General features: G+C 40.6%; 1 protein-coding gene across 1 annotated transcript in view; it reads left to right on the plus strand.

Annotated features, from left to right (window-relative positions):
• Positions 1-14,002, plus strand: part of Scin (scinderin) — an 83,530-nt gene extending 69,528 nt beyond the window's left edge. The window contains exons 11-16 of the mRNA XM_003469864.4: positions 2,611-2,781; positions 5,836-6,013; positions 6,261-6,382; positions 10,799-10,876; positions 12,537-12,597; positions 13,163-14,002. Coding sequence (XP_003469912.2) covers positions 2,611-2,781; positions 5,836-6,013; positions 6,261-6,382; positions 10,799-10,876; positions 12,537-12,597; positions 13,163-13,290 — 738 coding nt within the window. The 3' untranslated portion in view covers positions 13,291-14,002. The remainder of the gene's footprint in view (positions 1-2,610; positions 2,782-5,835; positions 6,014-6,260; positions 6,383-10,798; positions 10,877-12,536; positions 12,598-13,162) is intronic.
• Positions 14,003-18,422: the final 4,420 nt, after the last annotated feature.

Genomic DNA, 18,422 nt, shown 5'->3' on the forward strand with positions numbered 1-18,422 from the left:
TAACTTGTTGATCATGACTGAACCCAAATTCAAAATAGCAATTAAAGATAAAAATAAATGAATCCAGTTCTGTGTGTGCATGTGTATACACACGTTTACAGCATATACACATATATGTGTACATAAAGACAGACTGATACAAACAGAAAACAGTAGAAAGAGATAGTGTCTTGACTGATTGTACAAGTATCAGATGATACCAGTGTCCGTTTTGACTGCCTCACTGATGAGGCTTTTTGCAGCCTGGCTCAACGTTTCATCTTAAGTTCAAATGGTCCTCTTCTTACGTGTATGGTGGAGTATCTGCTGTTTGTTTCAGGATCCTTATATTAGTAGGCACGGGAATTCATTGGTCTGTGCTGGTTATTTTCCTTATCTAATAAAAAATGAAATGCCAAGTTCAAAGAGACCCTGTTTACTCTAATACACTCCAGTGTGTGTGTCTCCTCTCAGGAACCAGGAGTGACACATGCTTGTTCCCTGTTGCTATAGCTAGTCTAAGATCTCTGTCTCTGTCTTTCTCTTTTATTCCTTTTCTCTACAGCTTGAGTTGCGTACAGTGCTGCTTGGGCATTTTCTGTCTGCACTATGTTTTCTCTGGCCAGTTTTTGGGACAGTGTCTGCTCATATCTGCTGGGAAACATGCCTTCTCTACTGGGCTTTGAACAGAGCAGTGCTGATTTGGCCAGGGAAGTGAGCCCAGGGAGAGCTGTGTGAGGCTTCTGTTCACTCCGCAGGAGTGTGTCCCGTTAACTTCCTTATGCCTGGTGTTGAGTGAGCCAAAATTCAATGCTGTATACAAGGTTTTTGTTTTGTCTTGTTTTCAAATCTCTAAAATGTATTATTACACTTCAGGTGTAATAATTAAATTTAAGGTAAGTCAGGTAGTTCAGAGCATAGAATATAAGATGTGGAGACTGAATTTGGTCTTCTGTCTAGTTTCTTTCCATCTTGGTACTTACAAGTATTATCAAGGTAGATCTAAGTATAAAAACACATTAAACTGTTTTTAAGAAGTTAGCTAGCTAGCTTATTAATTAGCAAGTTAAAAAGACTGAGTTATTGACATGCACTCAACTCTGCTTCTGGTTGATTGCATTAATTTCTTTAATAGAATGCGTCTAGCTAAGAAGTGACATTATCTTTGCTATTTAGTTGGTCTTTAAAGTATTCCTTACCAGGGGCCAGGGATACATCTCAGCGGCATGGCACCTACCTGGCAAGTGCGAGGTTCTGAGTTCAGTTCCCGGCACCAAAAAATTACTCCTTACTAAGTTATTAAAAAAGGGGAAGACACTCACTGTGCCTTACATACTGCATAGTTTATAGGAGAATATGTGGCCTATATTTTGTTAATTTCAGTGAATTGTTGCATCCTAAATTAACAATGAAATGGTAATTTTCAGGTTAGTCACTAGATGGCAGTATTTTACATACTGTTCAAAAAAACTGAAAGTGTTGCTGTTTCAAATTGTGTTGAATCTGTTTTAATCGGCCTGTCACTCTCTTTCTGTTCTTCACAAGAAAGCGTGGGCCTTGGTCAGTGCCCCAATTCCTTGTGCTGGCAGTTGAAGTTTCCTCAAGGTTGTGTGAAACACAAAGCAGTCTTTCTTAAATATTCCTCACTAACTTCGTCCACAGTGCTGGGACTCTGAGGACATATTTTCACGATTAGTCTCTCACTTATTGAATGCCTGCTGGCTGAAACATAGTTATGAGCTCAGTTATTTCGCTGCCCGGGTCTCCCTAGAATGGTGAGTGTGTCAGGACCCCAGTAGCCAGCATGTGGAATGGCCCAGCCAGGATGGGTGAGACGGTTCACTTCAGCTCCCGGCAGAGCAACTACGAAAAGCAGGGGAAACTAGGAAAAGCTAGTGTTTAAACTCTTTATGTTAAAAAAAAAAATGCACCAATAGTTTATGTGAGAATTGGAAAATATAATTCAATATTGGGTGTCAGTAGGTGGAATCGAGCAAGTAACTTGCTAGTTATTTTCTTTGGTTTCCTCATCTTTGAAAAGTCCTTGTGTCATGTAAAGCTAGGCTGCTTAAACACATCTTACACTTAGTGATTACTGTAAGTATGTGAGAAGGCCAAATATTCAGTTTATTTTTGCCAATTTTTAATGTTTCATCTCACGTACGTGGGCATAAAGCAATAATAATGCAGTAGTGTGTCACCTTATTTTTGAAGCATTTGAACGCACATCTTTTAACCTGCAGAACCAGCTCCAACACACATAACGATTTACTATATCCATAAATATCTATAAAATACCAGTGCTCTTGAAAGGAGCATAGCTTTTATAGAAGGTTGCAGACTCAATCTTTTTTTCCCCCTTTGGAGATGCAGATGGGTAAGCTTACATCTTCACATTCCTTGAAGGCAGAAACAGTTGCAGGCACAGTGTGACCGAAGTGATGAAAGATTTCTAGGTGACCGTGAATTATCACTAACCTATGTTTTTGTTAATCATCATCTCTTCTGCTTCTGACTTTTGGTATACTTTTTGTTTGCAAAAAAATGAAACTATGATCATATTTAGAAATGCAGCCCCCTTTCCCTGCACGCCTTATGACACCTCTTTTATTCTCCTACTCACTCCCCCAGATCCGAGTCTCCCAAGGCAAAGAGCCTGCTCACCTGCTGAGTTTGTTCAAAGACAAACCACTCATTATTTACAAGAATGGGACATCAAAGAGAGAAGGGCAGGCCCCGGCTCCGCCTGTGCGCCTCTTTCAGGTCCGGAGAAACCTGGCATCTGTCACCAGAATTGTGGAGGTAACGTCTCGGAACATGCCCTGGTTAATGCTCCTCAGCCACCAGCAAACGCTGGCCTTACACTACGCACAGGCAGACTCCCTGCCTTCCTATAATGAATCCACTTGGACATCAAGAGACAAACTTGAAAGCCAGGGGAGTTTGATTAAAAGTTAAACTCCGGGTACTGGCTTCTTACCATCTCTGAAGCCAAGCCCATGAATTTTAAGGCCCCTGTAACAGATCATTCTCTCAGGTCAGGCACACGGTGACCTTCTGTCTTGAGAAGCCTGGGATAAAGGCCTGTGGTGGTGTGCGGGTGACTGAGCATCCAGGGAATCGGAGAGGGAGGCCCTGTGTGCACAAGTGTGACAGGTGTGGGCAGCAGAGTTGGCCATGCTGGACATCGCACATCTTATCACCCGTGTCACTGTCGAAACCTGCATCTCCCAAATCACCCCCAGGCCTCCCTGCCCATCTCTAGACTGGACCTGTGAACAGCAGATTCTTCAGAGGATCCTTGAGCATGCGGCCAGCCTGTGCCCTCCATCCCGGTGTCTCCAAGCCTCCCGCCCCCTTGCCTTCTTGCTCCGAGTGTGTCCTCTGAGGACGTCCCTTCCTGAAGGCCCTCTCCAGTGGAACCCCCGGTGCCCGCTTCCCAGGGACCTGAATGGGGCTGGACAGGGCACTGTCTGCGCTCACCCCGGCCTCTTTGGCATCTGTCCTTTTTGTCTGACTCTCCCTGCCCTGCAGCCCTCTTGTGCCATCGTCTGTGGAGCTGCCAGTCCTCTCTCTTTTCTGTTTTGGTGATTTCAGCCATGGTCTCCCTGTCGCTTCCTCTGGCCTTTCTCCCTGTAATCTTCTCTTTGACCCTGTTTCATCTCACCCTCGCAGGGCCGTTTAATAAATCCTGCCATCGGTGAGAAATAACTGCGGCTCCTCAGAAATGGGTTTAGTCATTCGGTCTCTGACAACCATCTCCCATTCTTTGGCTTCTTTACTCCAAGGGGCGCACTGTGGCCATGCTGCAGGCCCGAGGCCACATCCGCGAGCCCTCTCCATCCTTCACACCCTCCGAGCACATCTCTGTCCTCCGGTCTCTCACTGGCCCCTTCCTATGAGTAATTCTGATTGGGCGTTAGCTGTGAAGACGCGTGTGATCACCTTCTCTCTTCCCCTGAAATTCCACCCTCTGGTCTGTGATTTCTTCCCCTTCCATTTAATGAAATGTAAAGTTTTATTTCTATTTAAAAAAATTAGTAACTAATGTTTAGCAATTTACATATAATCAATTATTTTATTAATGTCAAAACATTACCTATACGTTAGCAATAAATAATATATTTTTATAAAATGGCATGTCAATATATAATTGAGTAAATGATTAGTACATAGAATAAAATATGGCTCCTGGCTGAGGCCCACTTCCTCCCACACCTACCTCTGTCCAGGTTTCTCTGCTTTCCTGCTTTCCCACATACTTTTATAAGTTGTTCTCTCTGCATTCACCCTGATTGCAGGCAACAGTCTTCTCTCTCTTCTGTATCACTGATTTACTCTCATATCCTCAGTCATGTACTTTGAAATCCATAGATGTCTTAGGAAAGTCATCATTTCTCCATCCTTCATAAGACCAAGAATCCTCGGAAATGTGGACATCACCCCTGCCCGACGCAGATGTGGTGCTGCCCACCGGCTCTCTCCGGAGCACTCGCCCCGGGCCTGGCTTTATCTGGTGTGCCAGTGCCCAGCCCTGGCTCACAAAGGTCTCGTCACTCCCTGCTGGCATCTGCTGCCGTCCACCTTCACCCTTGACCGCCCTTTCCCCGTGGGTGTTGACAGCGTACACTCCCCGTGATTTCCCCAGACTTGCCACCTTCCTGCTGGGAGCTGTTTTGCTGGTTTCCCTCTGCTTGGCCTCTGAGCAGCTGAGCTCCCGAGCTTCCGTCTTGGTCCCTTGCACAGCGATCTCCTTCAGTCCCTGGTCTAAAGTGCTGGCGCGGGTACTGATCTCATCCGTAAGAGAAGATCAGCTTCTTGTTTGTACAACTGTGAGGAATTAAAAAAATTGAAATTAATAGTAAAACTATCATCTGTGGACCCTCGCAGATGATTTCAGATGAAAGATGCCACCACACATTGCACTGAGATCCCCCTGGTCTCTTCCCCAGCTGCCATTCTGCAGCACCACTATCAGTCACATACAAAGTCACCCTATTTCCTAGCCTTCTGCACAATGCACTAGCCAGGGTCCTTTACACAGCTTCCTGTTTTCCTCTCCTGGCAGGCTAATGCTTTCTTTTTAAAATTTTTTTAAAAGTTAAAAAAAAGTTTTATTACTCCGTGGTTGTAGTACATAATGATTACATTTATCATGGGGAGTTGGTGCACAGACGTAACACACCTTAGTTCTGTGTTCATCCTCCGTTCTTCCCTGTGGGGTCCCTCCCGTGGTCCCCTTCCCATCAAGCTCCATCTCCTTGATGCCCTCATCCCTTGGTCCCCTTCCTAATGGAAAAAGATTTCCCTACTTCCTGTGAGCTGTCTTTTATTTTGCTCTCTGTTTATGAGGCTTCCGAGCTTCATCTCTGGGCCACATCAGTCTGAACACTGATCTCTCTGCTTTTTGTCATCACATGGGCATTTTCCTCTGTACCAATGAGGGGACACATGGGTTAGAAATCAGGACTTCTGAAAGCCAGACCTGGTTCCTGTAATTCTCCATTGTCACATCTCACGGGTTCCTGTAAGTGTGGTCCAGAAGGCTTCATTCTTGCTGGGAGAGGACTTAGCATCACTTCCCCGAGTGTCACCAACCCCTGGCCATGTCTTGAGAATGCCAGCAGCTGTGCCTCTCATCACTGAAGTGTGCTGCTGTCTGAGGGGAGCTGGGTGGTCAAGTGACAGTGACCAAGGTGCTCATCTTCCATCATTTTAGGTGCTTTAATGCTGCCCCAGTGCAGCCCTGGCTGAGTTCCCTGGGGCAGGCCGGAAGCTATGCATGTTTGTTCCAGTCACAGCGTCTTGGAAGGAGCAGCAGTGAACTTCAGTCATCGTCTTATTTTTTTTTTCTAGGTTGATGTTGATGCAAATTCATTGAATTCCAATGATGCTTTTGTCCTGAAGCTGCCTCACAACGGTGGCTACATCTGGGTAGGAAAAGGCGCCAGCCTGGAGGAGGAGAAGGGAGCAGAATATGTGGCAAGCGTCCTGGGGTGCAGCACCACGAGGATTCAGGAAGGCGAGGAGCCAGGTGTGTGCTCTGGGGTCAGAACTGACCTGGCTGTGTTTGCTGCTTGCCTTTCTTAATAAGGAAGGAGTATTTCTGGATGGTTAAAGAGGGTTGTGAATCCCTCCAGTGGTGGCAAGAGCGAGTGGTGATATCTAGCACATTTGAGTAACTTGTCATGGAAGCTAAGGACAGGTAATATTATTGTCAATATAAAACAATACCAACCATCTGCTCCTGAGGGTGCACTGAATAATTCTGCTTTCCACAGAGGAGTTTTGGGCCTCCCTCGGAGGGAAAAAAGACTACCAGACCTCACCACTGATGGAAACGCAGGCCGAAGACCATCCGCCCCGGCTTTATGGCTGCTCCAACAAAACTGGAAGATTCCTTGTGAGTGCAAAAGGGACCAAGAGGTGGGGTAGAGAGGGCGACAAGAAGGGAAGCAGATGAAGAAAGAGTCAAGATGTGTTATGTCCGTATTCCAGCTCCCCATGATGAATGTGGTCGTAACACGCGCTAATAAAAACCAAAACTGAAAAACGAAGCTGTGAGATGGAATCTAGCAACAGAAAGAGGCATTTCATGTCAGCTCTGACCCTTCACAGCCATGGGCAGCTGGGGTCATCAGGTTCCGCTGACCCCTGCAAACCATGGTGCTATAATCTTTACTCCCTGTAGCGTGGCCTAGGGGTCAATGGCGCAGTGCATGTGAAAGCATTCAAAATATTGAAAAACAGTATATAAGTCAAGGAGGTCTTCCAGTGGCTACTGTCCATCAGTGTTAGCATTCAGCAGCTGCAGTATGAATTATAGGTGATTGGATTTGCTAGTTTAATAATTAGATACTTTCTGTTAAGCAGCAGTCGCTTCTCATCCAACTGTAAGTTTCACACTTTGCTTTCCCAGGGGAATAAAACTTTCTCCATGTTGAGGGAACGAAAAATAGTATGTGATTCCCAGACACATTTAATGCTAGAAATAATAAATAAGTAAATAAAATTTGGAGAACTGTCCATGTACAAATCACACTTAAAACCTATAAGTAGTTTGGTATAAAAATTAAATACTTAGTAGTGGACATGATACTGTATTGTTGAGCATCGTAGTTTGTTGCCTACTTTGTAGGAAATCCCTGTACTTGCTACATTTTATAAAGCTGTTACAAGAAAAACTACTATTTTATCATTTTGAGTATTAATTGTGTCTTGCAGCTAAACAACTTCATTTTTGGTATATGTGTCCATAATTTTTTAATCAGTATTATCTGCTAATATTGCTGTACATTAATGTTTGTTTTCAGGGAAGATGAAGTTTTAAAAATAAGCATCTAGGTTTTGTTCTCAGTGAGGTTTAAAAAAAAATCTGAGTCAATTTGTGTGTGTGGGTGTCTTTGTCACAAATGTGTTAGCCTTTACAAGAAATGCACATTTCCTTTGTACTTATTTTCTTGATCGATATTTGGAATCATTTCATTCTCCTTCACAGCTTAAGGGAAAAGGTTGTTAGTGACAAGAGTCTGATTTTATGATCACCGTGAGAAAATAGGTTTCAGACAGGTAGAGCCCTACAAGGCAGCAGAGCTACTGTTTATAAGCACAGCTTTTAGAACCAGTCTACTGTGAGATTCCACTCACCTGGTGCTATTACTTATTGGCTCTGTGACCTTTGGATGGTTCCTTATGGTCTCCGTGCTGTAGTTTTCTGGTCTATAAACTGAGGTAAATTATAGTCACTAATATGGGTGTTGTGAATACTAATTATTGCACAGAAAATCTGGAATAGTGCTTGACGTCAGGTCAGTGATATTTAAGGTTTTTGATTTTAAAAACCCTTATATGACTGGTAAATTTTTTTTTTGTCTTTTTCATTTTTATTGGTTCCAGGGATCGAACTCCTGACCGCCTGCTAGCAAGGCAGGTGCTTATGCCGCTGAGCTAAATCCCCAACCCCTGGTAAATTTTTTTAATGGTAATTTCTTTTTCAATTTTTATTAGTATTTTTTTGCAGCACATAGTGATTACCTTCCTTCCTTCCAGAGCTGACATATGGGAATTCTTTTTCTTATCCTCTTCTCTTCCCCTTCCTCTCCTCTCCCTTCATCCCTTGATCTTCTTCTGGTCCCATATGAAATTTAAGATTGTTTTCTCCAGTTCTGTGAGGAGTGCTGTGGGTATTTTGATTGGGATTGCATTAAATCTGTATATTAGTTTTTCAGGAATAGCCATTCTGACAATATTGGTTCTGCCTTTTCAGGAATAATAGATGTCTTTCCATTTTCTGATGTCTTCTTCAATCTCCTTTTTCAAAGTACAGTATCCTTCATTGTAGGTCTTTCATTTGCTTGGTTAGGTTAATTCCTATGTGTTTAATTTTTTTAATGCAATTGTGAATGATATTATTTTACTAGTTGTCAAGTGAGTTCACTATTGGAGTATAGAAATGCTATGGATTTTTGTGTGTTTGTATCCTGCTACATTAATTAATCTGATTATTAGTTCTACAAGTATGCAGTAGAATTTTTTGGGTCTGGTATATAGAGGATCATGTCATCTGCAGATAAAAATAACCTGATGTCTTCATTTCCTATACATACTTCTTTTATTTCTCTCTCCTAACTGCTCTAGCTAATGTTTCAAGTACCATATTAAAGAAGAGTGATAATACTATATGACTGGTCTTCTTCCTGAATTTAGAGATTTCCCCCTATTTACTAGGATGTTGGCAGTATCACTGTCATAAATAACTTTTACAAGATTGAGATAAGGTCTTCTTTCTATATCTATTTTCTTCAGGATTTTTAATGATGAATGAATGTTGGGTTTTGTCAACTATTCTGCATCTATTGAGATGATCATGTGATTTTTTTGTCCTTGATTCTGTTTGTGTTATATATTACATTTATTGATTCGCATATTTTGAACCATCCTTGAATTCCAGGAATGAAGCCTATTTGATCATAATGTGTAAAGTTTTTGATGATTTTTTTTACATTCTGTTTGCTAGTACCTTGTTAAGAAGGACTTTTGCATCTATGTTCATTAAGGAGATTAGTCAGTAGTTTTCTTTTTTGATTGGGTTCTTGTCTGGTTTTGGAATCAGGGTAATGCTAGCTTATAGGAATGACTTTGGGAATATATTTTCCGTCTCAATTTCATGAAAGAATTTGAGGAATATTAATGTTATATCTTCCCTGCAGTTCTCATGGAATCAAGTGTGAATCCATTGGGTCCTAGATTTTTCTTAGTTGGTGTTTTTTCCCCCCAAATCACTGGTTCAATTTCATTACTGTTACTGGCTTAGTCAAAGTTTTGTTTTGTTTTTACACCATTTTGGGTCAGTTTTGGTAATTCATAAGAATCTATCCATTTCTTCTGAATTCTTCAATTTTTGGAGTTCAGGTTTTTGAAGTAGTTTCTAACAATCTGGACTTCAGAGTTGTCTGTTGTGATTTCTCTTTTTCTCATTTCTAATTGCATTGATTTGGGTCTTTTCTTTCCCTTTTTGGGTAAGATTAAGCTAAGAGTCTGTTTTGTTTATTCTTTTGAAGACGCAGCTCTTTGATTCTGTTTTCTTTAGTCTCAATTTCATTAATATATGCTCTGACTTTTATAATTTCCTTCTTGTTCTAGTATTAGACTTGGATTCATCTTGTTTTTCCAGGACCTTGAGGCGCCTCAATAGGTTATTTATTTGAACTTGTTCTGTTTTTCTGATGTGGGCATTCACAGCGTTAAATTTCCCTTTTAGGACTGCATTCATATGTCCATAGATTGATATGTTTACTAAAGTTATTGTTTGATTCTAGAAATTATCTAACCTTTTCCTTGATGTGATGGTGAATATTTTGTAAAAAGATAACGTAAATAGTTTCCTTGTTCTTTGTGGATATTCAATCCTCCCCGCCCCCTGCCTTTTGTATAAGGATTTCAGGTCCTGTAAGGGTACAGTAAACACAAATTACACGTAGAAATCTGGTGGCTCCCTGGGATGAGGTTAATCTAGCCTGGGCTCTGCCTGCTTCTCCTGTGAGCTGCAGGCTGGGCTTACGTCAGTTTGTCAGTGACAAAACCTTGTAACACCAGAAGGCCCTTGCTTAGTTATACCCCTTAACATGGCAGAGCCGAGGCCATGGCCAGCAGTAGTTGTCTGACTGTATGGCAGAGTTGCCTGGCAGCAGGGGCTGGGGAGGGAAGAACTGAGAACCTTCCTAAGAATCAGGGGGGTGACATCTTGCTGAATTTTCTGTAGTACTGTTGAACTTTAACACATGCTTATTGATGTTGCGTGGGTTAAACCAACCCATTATTTACTGGTAATTACAGAGAACATAGTTTAATCCATCAAAAATAAAAGCAAATTTGCATGCAAAATCCTGTTTAATAATGGCACCTTACTGGAAATTGTTGATGTACTAAGATGTCCAGATATGTTGACTTGTTTTAAAATGATCTTGACCTACACAATGAAAGAATTAAATACGTGGACCATAAAGTCAAGCATCTTAGAGACTAGGCAGGTGACGAGATCTGTGAAGTCACTTGCCATGAAGAACTGGGGGAGGAGGATTGTGCTGACGGTACAAACCTTTCCTAGAGGCAATCAGAAATAGTGTTTATGTTGCATGCTGCATGGAGAAGACTACACCATCTTTTGTGACACTTAATTAAACACTTGTTACCCCAAAAGAAGAAAAAAATTGGCTACCAAAGCTCTTCACTGCCCTCCAGTAGTACAATGCATTTATATTCTGTACATTGGAAAAATTGTGCTGTACTGTTTGGTAACGAAGTTTTTAATTTATTTCAGATTGAAGAGGTTCCAGGAGAGTTTACCCAGGAAGACTTAGCGGAGGATGATGTCATGCTGCTAGATGCTTGGGAACAGGTAGAAACCACATTATCTTTATAATGAGAGAATGTGTATATGGCATGGGAACTGACTGCTCTGAGCTATGACAAATCTGGTAATAAATGGGCCTCAGGATTTAATGTTTGAAAAGAAACATTTCAGGGCAAGTGGGTTTTTTGCTACAGAAATAATTCCACAGCTATTATCTTTGGCTTTATCATTTTAGACAAAAAGTTCTGATTATGAATTATTTGTAAAATATACCTGATTTTCTCATACATTCATTTTATTAATGTGTACATTAAAAGGTACAATTTTATGAGAGAGACTAAATTATTGCAAACTCCCTCTGGTGTTTGACAAGAGGTCATCAGGACTTCCCTGGGGAAGAAGCAGATACACAGTAGGTTTGAATCTAAAGTTAAGTATGCTACTGTTTTATGGGTCTTAATTTAGGTAACATCAGTGGTTATTTGACATAACACATCTGGTCACTTCTAAAAAGAATCTTCCTAAACTAACAACAGCAAAAGAGAAAAATAAATATGTGAGGGATCAAATAATATAGAACAAGAATGTAGAATTAGGCCTGGGCCTTAGAATCAGCACACAGACTGCTGGTTTTAGGTCTGTTTCTAATGGCTAAATCATTTAGTTAAATTATACATTAGCCTTTTGGTCTACAATGATCATATCTGAATTGGGGATCTAGTCCCAGCTTCTGCCATTTAACATCTTTTAAGTCATACTTTTAATTGATATTATATAGTCATGTGAATTTTGTGTCCCACACACAAGAATTCTAATAGTTCTAATATAAATTACAGTACAACAGGAACTTAGTATGACTAGAATCGTTTAGCCAATGAGTGGTTTTTAAAATGACTTAAGTTTAAAATAACTCAAGAGAACTTTTCAGTTTTAAAAATATTCAGCCTGCTCTGGGAATGTGGCAAATACCTGTAATTCCAGCACTCTGGGTGGCTGATGCAGGAGGATCACAAGTTCAAGTCCAGTCTGGGCAGTTTAACAACTTAGCAAGACCCTGCTTCAAAATAAAAAAACCAAAAAAGGACTGGGTATATTGCTCAGTGCAGAAGACCTGGTTCAGTCCATAGTACTGAAAAAAATTAAACCCACAGATTTAACAACAAAAAAAAGAATATAGAATATATAGCTAGATTACATATATGCAAATTTTTAAATTAGTTTAAAACTTTGCTATTGAAATGCTAAACAGCATAGCACTTTATCAAAGTTATATAGGGTATAACACTGCCGGAGAAAAGCACTGCCTTAGGTCAGAGATTCCTGCAAGAAGTCCAGAGTCTAGATGTCCTCCCAGCCTAGACCTCCGTCTTGGAAATGCAATGATGTCTGCTTTACCGCTCCAGGGTCGGATGCACCAAAACTGCCAACCTGTCGTTTTTGTGAAACATCATAAAGCAGAAAATACTGTGCACACATAAAATGTGAGCATGAAATCATTGTCAGATTGCTGGGTATAAATTTAGGTGTCTCCAATGGGCATGAACGCTTGGAAGGAGAAGGACCTGCTGTGGGTCCCACTGCGAACCCCCTCACTTCTGGGGCTGTTGCAAAGATGAAATGAGCCGTGCGTGCAAAGCTCTTGGCCTAGGGCCTGGCAAGGAAACGCTCCCACAGTAGCACATGTGCTTATTATTTTGTTTTTCAGATATTTATTTGGATTGGCAAAGATGCCAACGAAGTTGAGAAAACAGAATCACTGAAGTCTGGTAAGCTAGGTCCTGTGGGTGGTTGTGGCAATAACCTGTTTTGTTTTGTTTTTTTCAACCTTTCTTCCTGAAATACACATCAAAACCAAGAAGTAGCTTACCTATCATCTTCAGACTTAAAGTAATGAAATATTTTAAAACTGAAGGATTTCAACCATGAGCACAAGAAACATCTTTTAAAAACCTAATTTAGCATATAATTTCTAAAAAATTTTCAATTCACTCAAACCCTATTTTGTTATGAAGATGGTGAACCCTTGGTGGCTATGATGTCCTAGATATTTTGAATCTTCCTTTAAAGTAACACTGTTCTTTTAGATACTCTGTTCTTTTTACTGAAAAGTATAACAATCATGATTCCTTAAGAATAATTTCATAAAACTTGAAAAGTTTTCAAGCAATAATGAGGCTTTATGATGGTGCTAAATCAATAAGAAATTTTTATATTTGGCTATTTGGGGGCAATGAAAATTTGATTCATTAGCTTTCTTAGAAAAGTTTTATTGCATTGTTATTTTAGTTTAACAAAAACTAACCAAATTTCTATGCTTGGAACTCTTTTTAGCCAAAATGTACCTTGAGACGGATCCTTCTGGAAGAGACAAGAGGACTCCAGTTGTCATCATAAAACAGGGCCACGAGCCGCCCACCTTCACAGGCTGGTTCCTGGGCTGGGATTACAGTAGGTGGTGAACTGATTTTTGGAAAAAAACAAGCAGTGGAGGCACACGAAGGGCAGTTGTGCCATTGCCAGGGCGGGGGGAGGGTTGTGCTTTTGGTTTGTTTGGCTTCGGAAAATTAACCTCAGGTAAACGGCTGTTTTTATGCTTAGTATTGGCTTAAATTCTTTTTAAAGGGAATTTCTGTCCTGCTGATATGTTGAAATAGCCTAAAGTAAGTTTTTGCTATGGGCCAATATTAGCTGTTCTGGAAACAAGTTTATGCCTTTTTATATGTATGACCTTTTGGAAAACAAAATGCTTTGTACTTTCTGGGGAATTTGTCAAGTAAGACTTCATAATTTAATAAACATTAGCCAAACTTGTTGTTTAATATGCCATTGTGCCTTTGAAGTTTTTGTCTTTTTTATGTGTTGTCTTCAAAAGCATTTTATATTTGCAATAAGGTTTATGTCAAGATGGCTTTAAAAATGTGTTATTTGCCTTCTCTAGTCAATGTGACTTTGTTACCATTAACTGCTAAGTGTCCTTTTCCAAGAGAAACTTTCTTATTTTTCTTTTTCTTGTCTCTTTAATAGCTTTTGAAGTCAGTCTTTTCATGATAAAACAAATTGGGTTATCAGTTTAGCTGTATGTATTCCACAGTACATGTTTACTATTACAACAGACATGCACAGAAAACTTTACTATTGCTCAATTATCATTAAAATATATCTTTCTGGAAACATTTTGTGTTATAACATTTTATTTGAGTTTGCTATGTGTTGATTACACTATTAATTGTATGGTTGTTATGACTTAGGTCTAGAATATCCTGCAAAACCCTCAGGTGTTCATAGGTGGTGTTTCTGGAAGGTGATTGGGTCATGGGGACACTGTGGACTGATCCATTGATGGACTGAGCCATTGATGCACTGATCCATTCATGGAATTGATGCACTGATCCATTGACTGACTGATCCATTGTGGACTTGATCCATTGACGCACTGATCCATTGATACACTGACCATTGATGGACTGATTCATTGATGAGTCTGTAACTGTTCTGTTAGGAAGTGGACATATTTGGAGGAGTGGCACCAGGAGCCTGCCTTTGGAGGGTAACAGGATCACTTTCCCTAGCTCCTCGATTCTCTCTCTGGTCCCTGGATGTCATGAGATGAACAGTTTTCCTTAGTCATGCCCTTCTGCCATGCCACTTCTGCCTCAGAGTCCATTGGCTGTGAATGGAAAGCCCAAAACTCTGAGCCAAATTAAGTCTTTTCTCCTTTAAGTTGTGAGTGTCAGTTTTGTCCCAGTGATGGGAAATCTGGTTAATGCAATGGTTAGATGCTTTTATGCATAAAAGATGTGGATCTAGTATTTCTTAACTTATTAAGTAGTTAAAATTGCATAACTTTTCTATGGCTAGGCAATTATCATGGATTCTAAATATCACATAGTACACGTGGGACATGGGCTCCAGGCAGCAGAAGGCTGGGATGGAATCCAGAGCTCCAAGCGAAACCAACTTTGGTCATGGGTTGGGGGATCTGGCTGAGGAGAAGCTGCACTTCCATGGAAAGGGGAACAGAACGGGGAAGTGATCTGGGGAAGTCTTGCCTTCTCTCTGGGAAAGTGAGGGACATTTGTGATTCATATTGGCTCTGGCCTGGGGAAGAGGGACCAGTTCCATCTTGGCCTTAATGGTAAATGGTCTCATGAAGTCACAGGCTGGTGAAGCTGCACTTGGGGCACTGTTCATTGCATAAAAGTTTACCACTCGGTGCCAAGCACTATTGGTTCTTTGGATCCAGACAAAAACTCCAACTTGCGTGAAGTTTACATGACAGGGAAGAGATCAACAGAAACAAAATCTGTAAGTAAATATAAAATAATTGGAAGGTAAGTGCTATGGAGGGTAAAATACAGGGAAGAAGGTGAGAGCCTGCTAGGTGAAAAGGGGAATAGTGTGCGGATTCAATAGGGTGACGGGGGAGACCTGGCTGAGCAGGGGCTGTGTAAAAATAAACCAGCAGAGGTTAGGGGTGAACCTCATGGTATTGCCCAGGAGAAGAGGACCAAGTACAGATGAGCTCAAGGATAGGGAAACAAGGGAACCCTAGAGGGGTCTCTCCTACCGTCACTATGGGACCAGAGGCAATTTCACCTCAAGCACAACTGCTCTGTTAAATCTTAGCTGTGTGACAACTGCTTTCCCAAAGCTAAAAGCTGGGGACTCGGGGCAGGGCTATGATGACAGAAGGGACAGCAGCAGCAGCAGCAGCAGTAGCACAAGCCCTGTGAAAAGAAGATCTATGGACAGCTTAGTAATAAACTGAAAGCTGCTGCTGGCGAGCAGGGATGCATAGGATTTATAAAAGTACTTCTAAAGGGCTACTAAGGGGTTGTTTTGATTTTACACCCTGTTATGGATTAAAAATCAGTGGTCAGCTTAACACCAGCTGAATTAAATCAGCATGGTGCTGCCTGTAAATGGCCCACCTGAGGAAAGCTGCCAGCGTAAATACACAGTATTCATACTGGCAACAGTATAAAGAGCACAGTATTGTAGGTTTCTCTAAGTGTTGCTGTTTGAGCCTGGAGGAGCTCCTCATGACTAGCTTCCCCAGTGTGAGTTCGACTGTTGTCATCAGAGGAGCTCAGAACCTTGTTGGTGAGGGTAGCTGTGGTTCACTTTGGGGAGCTCTTGTCCTTACATTGAGCATCGCTTCCTGCCTTCAGAGGGGAAGGTGTGTACTGTTTAATTTCCAGGAGAAACTTGTCATTCTGGCTTTCCGGCATGTATGAGACTGTTCCTATCCTTGGAGGAGCTCGGGACCTCTGTGTTGCTGAGGATGGCTCTGGTGCTTTTCAGGACAGCCCTGGTCTTTATTTTGAATGTGACTTCTTTGCTGCAGTATAACACTCACCCTACCCGCACAGCTCCTTCACAGCGCTGGCATAGACTTTCTAGCTTCCACCACTGACCTTTGGGCCTTCCCAGTGCAGATCAGTAAAACAGACTGGCGTGAGTCCTTCTTGTGGGCTCTAGAACTCCAGTTGGATTCGTGGGAAGCACTGTCATGGGCTTTAGGTTTTCATCTGGACTCATGCAGGACATTGCTGTGGGATCCAGGCCCTTGGCTGAGTATTCTGGGTCTTTAGTGTTGTGGACAGATTCCCTGCACTTTGTGTTTCACTCTGGGTGACCATCATAAAATAATAATATAAATTCTGTGTCCTGATTCTAATTGCTTTCCTAACAACCCCTGACTACAATATACCCAATGTAGATATGGCTCAAAAAAAAAAAAAATCAAACCATATGTAAAATTAGCAGGAAGGGGAACATATCTTCTAAAAAGAAGATTGTTTCAGATGGGGTTTGCTAAACAGGGCAGACAGCTGATCGGGTGGTGGGGGAAGATGGGGACCAACAGCTGGAGGACAGCATGGCACAGGTGAGCCACTGCGTGACGGTCATAACCGTTAATGCAGGTGGCCTCAATTCACCAATAAAAAGAAATACTGGCAGTGTAGGTCCACAGACAGGATCCATCAATATGCTATATACCAGATACACATTTGACTGGAAAGAAAATTCATGGACTGAATGTTGGAGGAGACAAGACAATGCTCCATGTGAGGGAGACCCAGAAAAAAGCAGGGTAGCTTGTCCATCAACCGCAGAATGAATACAGTGGAAAGCTACTCAGCTATAAAGATGGATAATCTTGAGGCTCTTATAGGTGTCTTTGGGATTTGAAATGGAGTTTTATACAGTTCAATTGATAAATGTAAGTTGCTTGATTACTTTTGAATTGTTCTTTGGGCTAGTATTTAATTTTAAATATGAAACATTAGATTTCTTTTTTCTCTTTGTTTTTCCTCAGATTTGGGGGCAGAGAAAACCAAAAGTTTGTGCACAGATACTAGTGCCTTACAGACTTTTCCCTGTCACAAACAATACAGAGTACTCAGTTTGGGGTAAAATTTGTGACTAGAGCACACACATTTATACTTCAGTAAATTCAGAAAAGTCCAGTATTAACAAATAAATAGTTTAGTGATAAATAGAACGTACCAGGAATCTCAAATATGTCATAGGATTATGGCATAACTTTGAGCAAAACACCTGGAAACAGGGTACTTAGGTAAAGTAAACCAGTATTTTTTTTGGTGTTACCTATTGTTTGTTTTATTTTGCAAAATGAGCAACTAATTATCCTCAAGAATATTTCTATATTGAACTGGTTATTCATAGGGATGGAATTCTTGTCAAAAAAGAAGAGAATACAGTGTTAGTAATAGTTATTATTAAGTATTTAATAACCACTGTTATATACAGGACTGATATGCATAATTTAATAAGCTTTTCCCACTTGCTCTATCTTTTTATTTTTCTCCCCTATGACTTCTTTTTTTAGTTTTGGACACATGTTAGATATTTTAAAAGTTTGTTATGTGCCAACCATATCCTAAAATAATTTTGTTTTAAATACAAGCCATCTTTATTATGCTATCTGAAATACATTGATGAAATACACTGATGCTGAAAGAAGAAAAACAAGAACTTGCATCCACATCTAGTTGTGTGTTCCTAAGACATCTCACATGGTTCAAAAATGTAAACGTGAAAATGAAACCATGATAATTATGGAAGAAAAAATGGAATTACTTTGGAATCAGAAAACGATTTCCCAGTGACTGATGGAATCAGAAAATCAGTAAAGATCCAGAAAACTTGACTAATACTCTCAACCAATTTAACCTAATTGATAGTTACTGAACATTTCACCAGTAAGAGTCCTTTATTCATCAAGACAAAGCATTCTTGGCTAAACAGCAACTGCCAACAAATTTAAAGCATAAAACCGCATAAACTGTTGTCTCTGATCACAACGGACTTAATGGAGAAATCTATAGCAAAGACATAATATGACAAATCCCCAAATATTTGGGTAAAAGGAAAAATCACAAGAGTAGTGAAAAACATTTTCATATGAATGAAAATTAAAACATAGCCCATCAAAGTATATAGGATACAGCCAACTTAGTGCTCAAAAGGAAATTTATATTATCAAATGCTTACATTAGATAAATAGGACTCAAATCAATGACCTAAGCTTCTCTCTTAAGAAATTAAAAGATGAACAAATTAA

The sequence above is a fragment of the Cavia porcellus genome, unplaced genomic scaffold (genome assembly GCF_034190915.1).
Source record: "Cavia porcellus strain 051 isolate PalLab524CR breed Dunkin Hartley unplaced genomic scaffold, mCavPor4.1 scaffold_2, whole genome shotgun sequence".
NCBI lineage: Eukaryota > Metazoa > Chordata > Mammalia > Rodentia > Caviidae > Cavia > Cavia porcellus.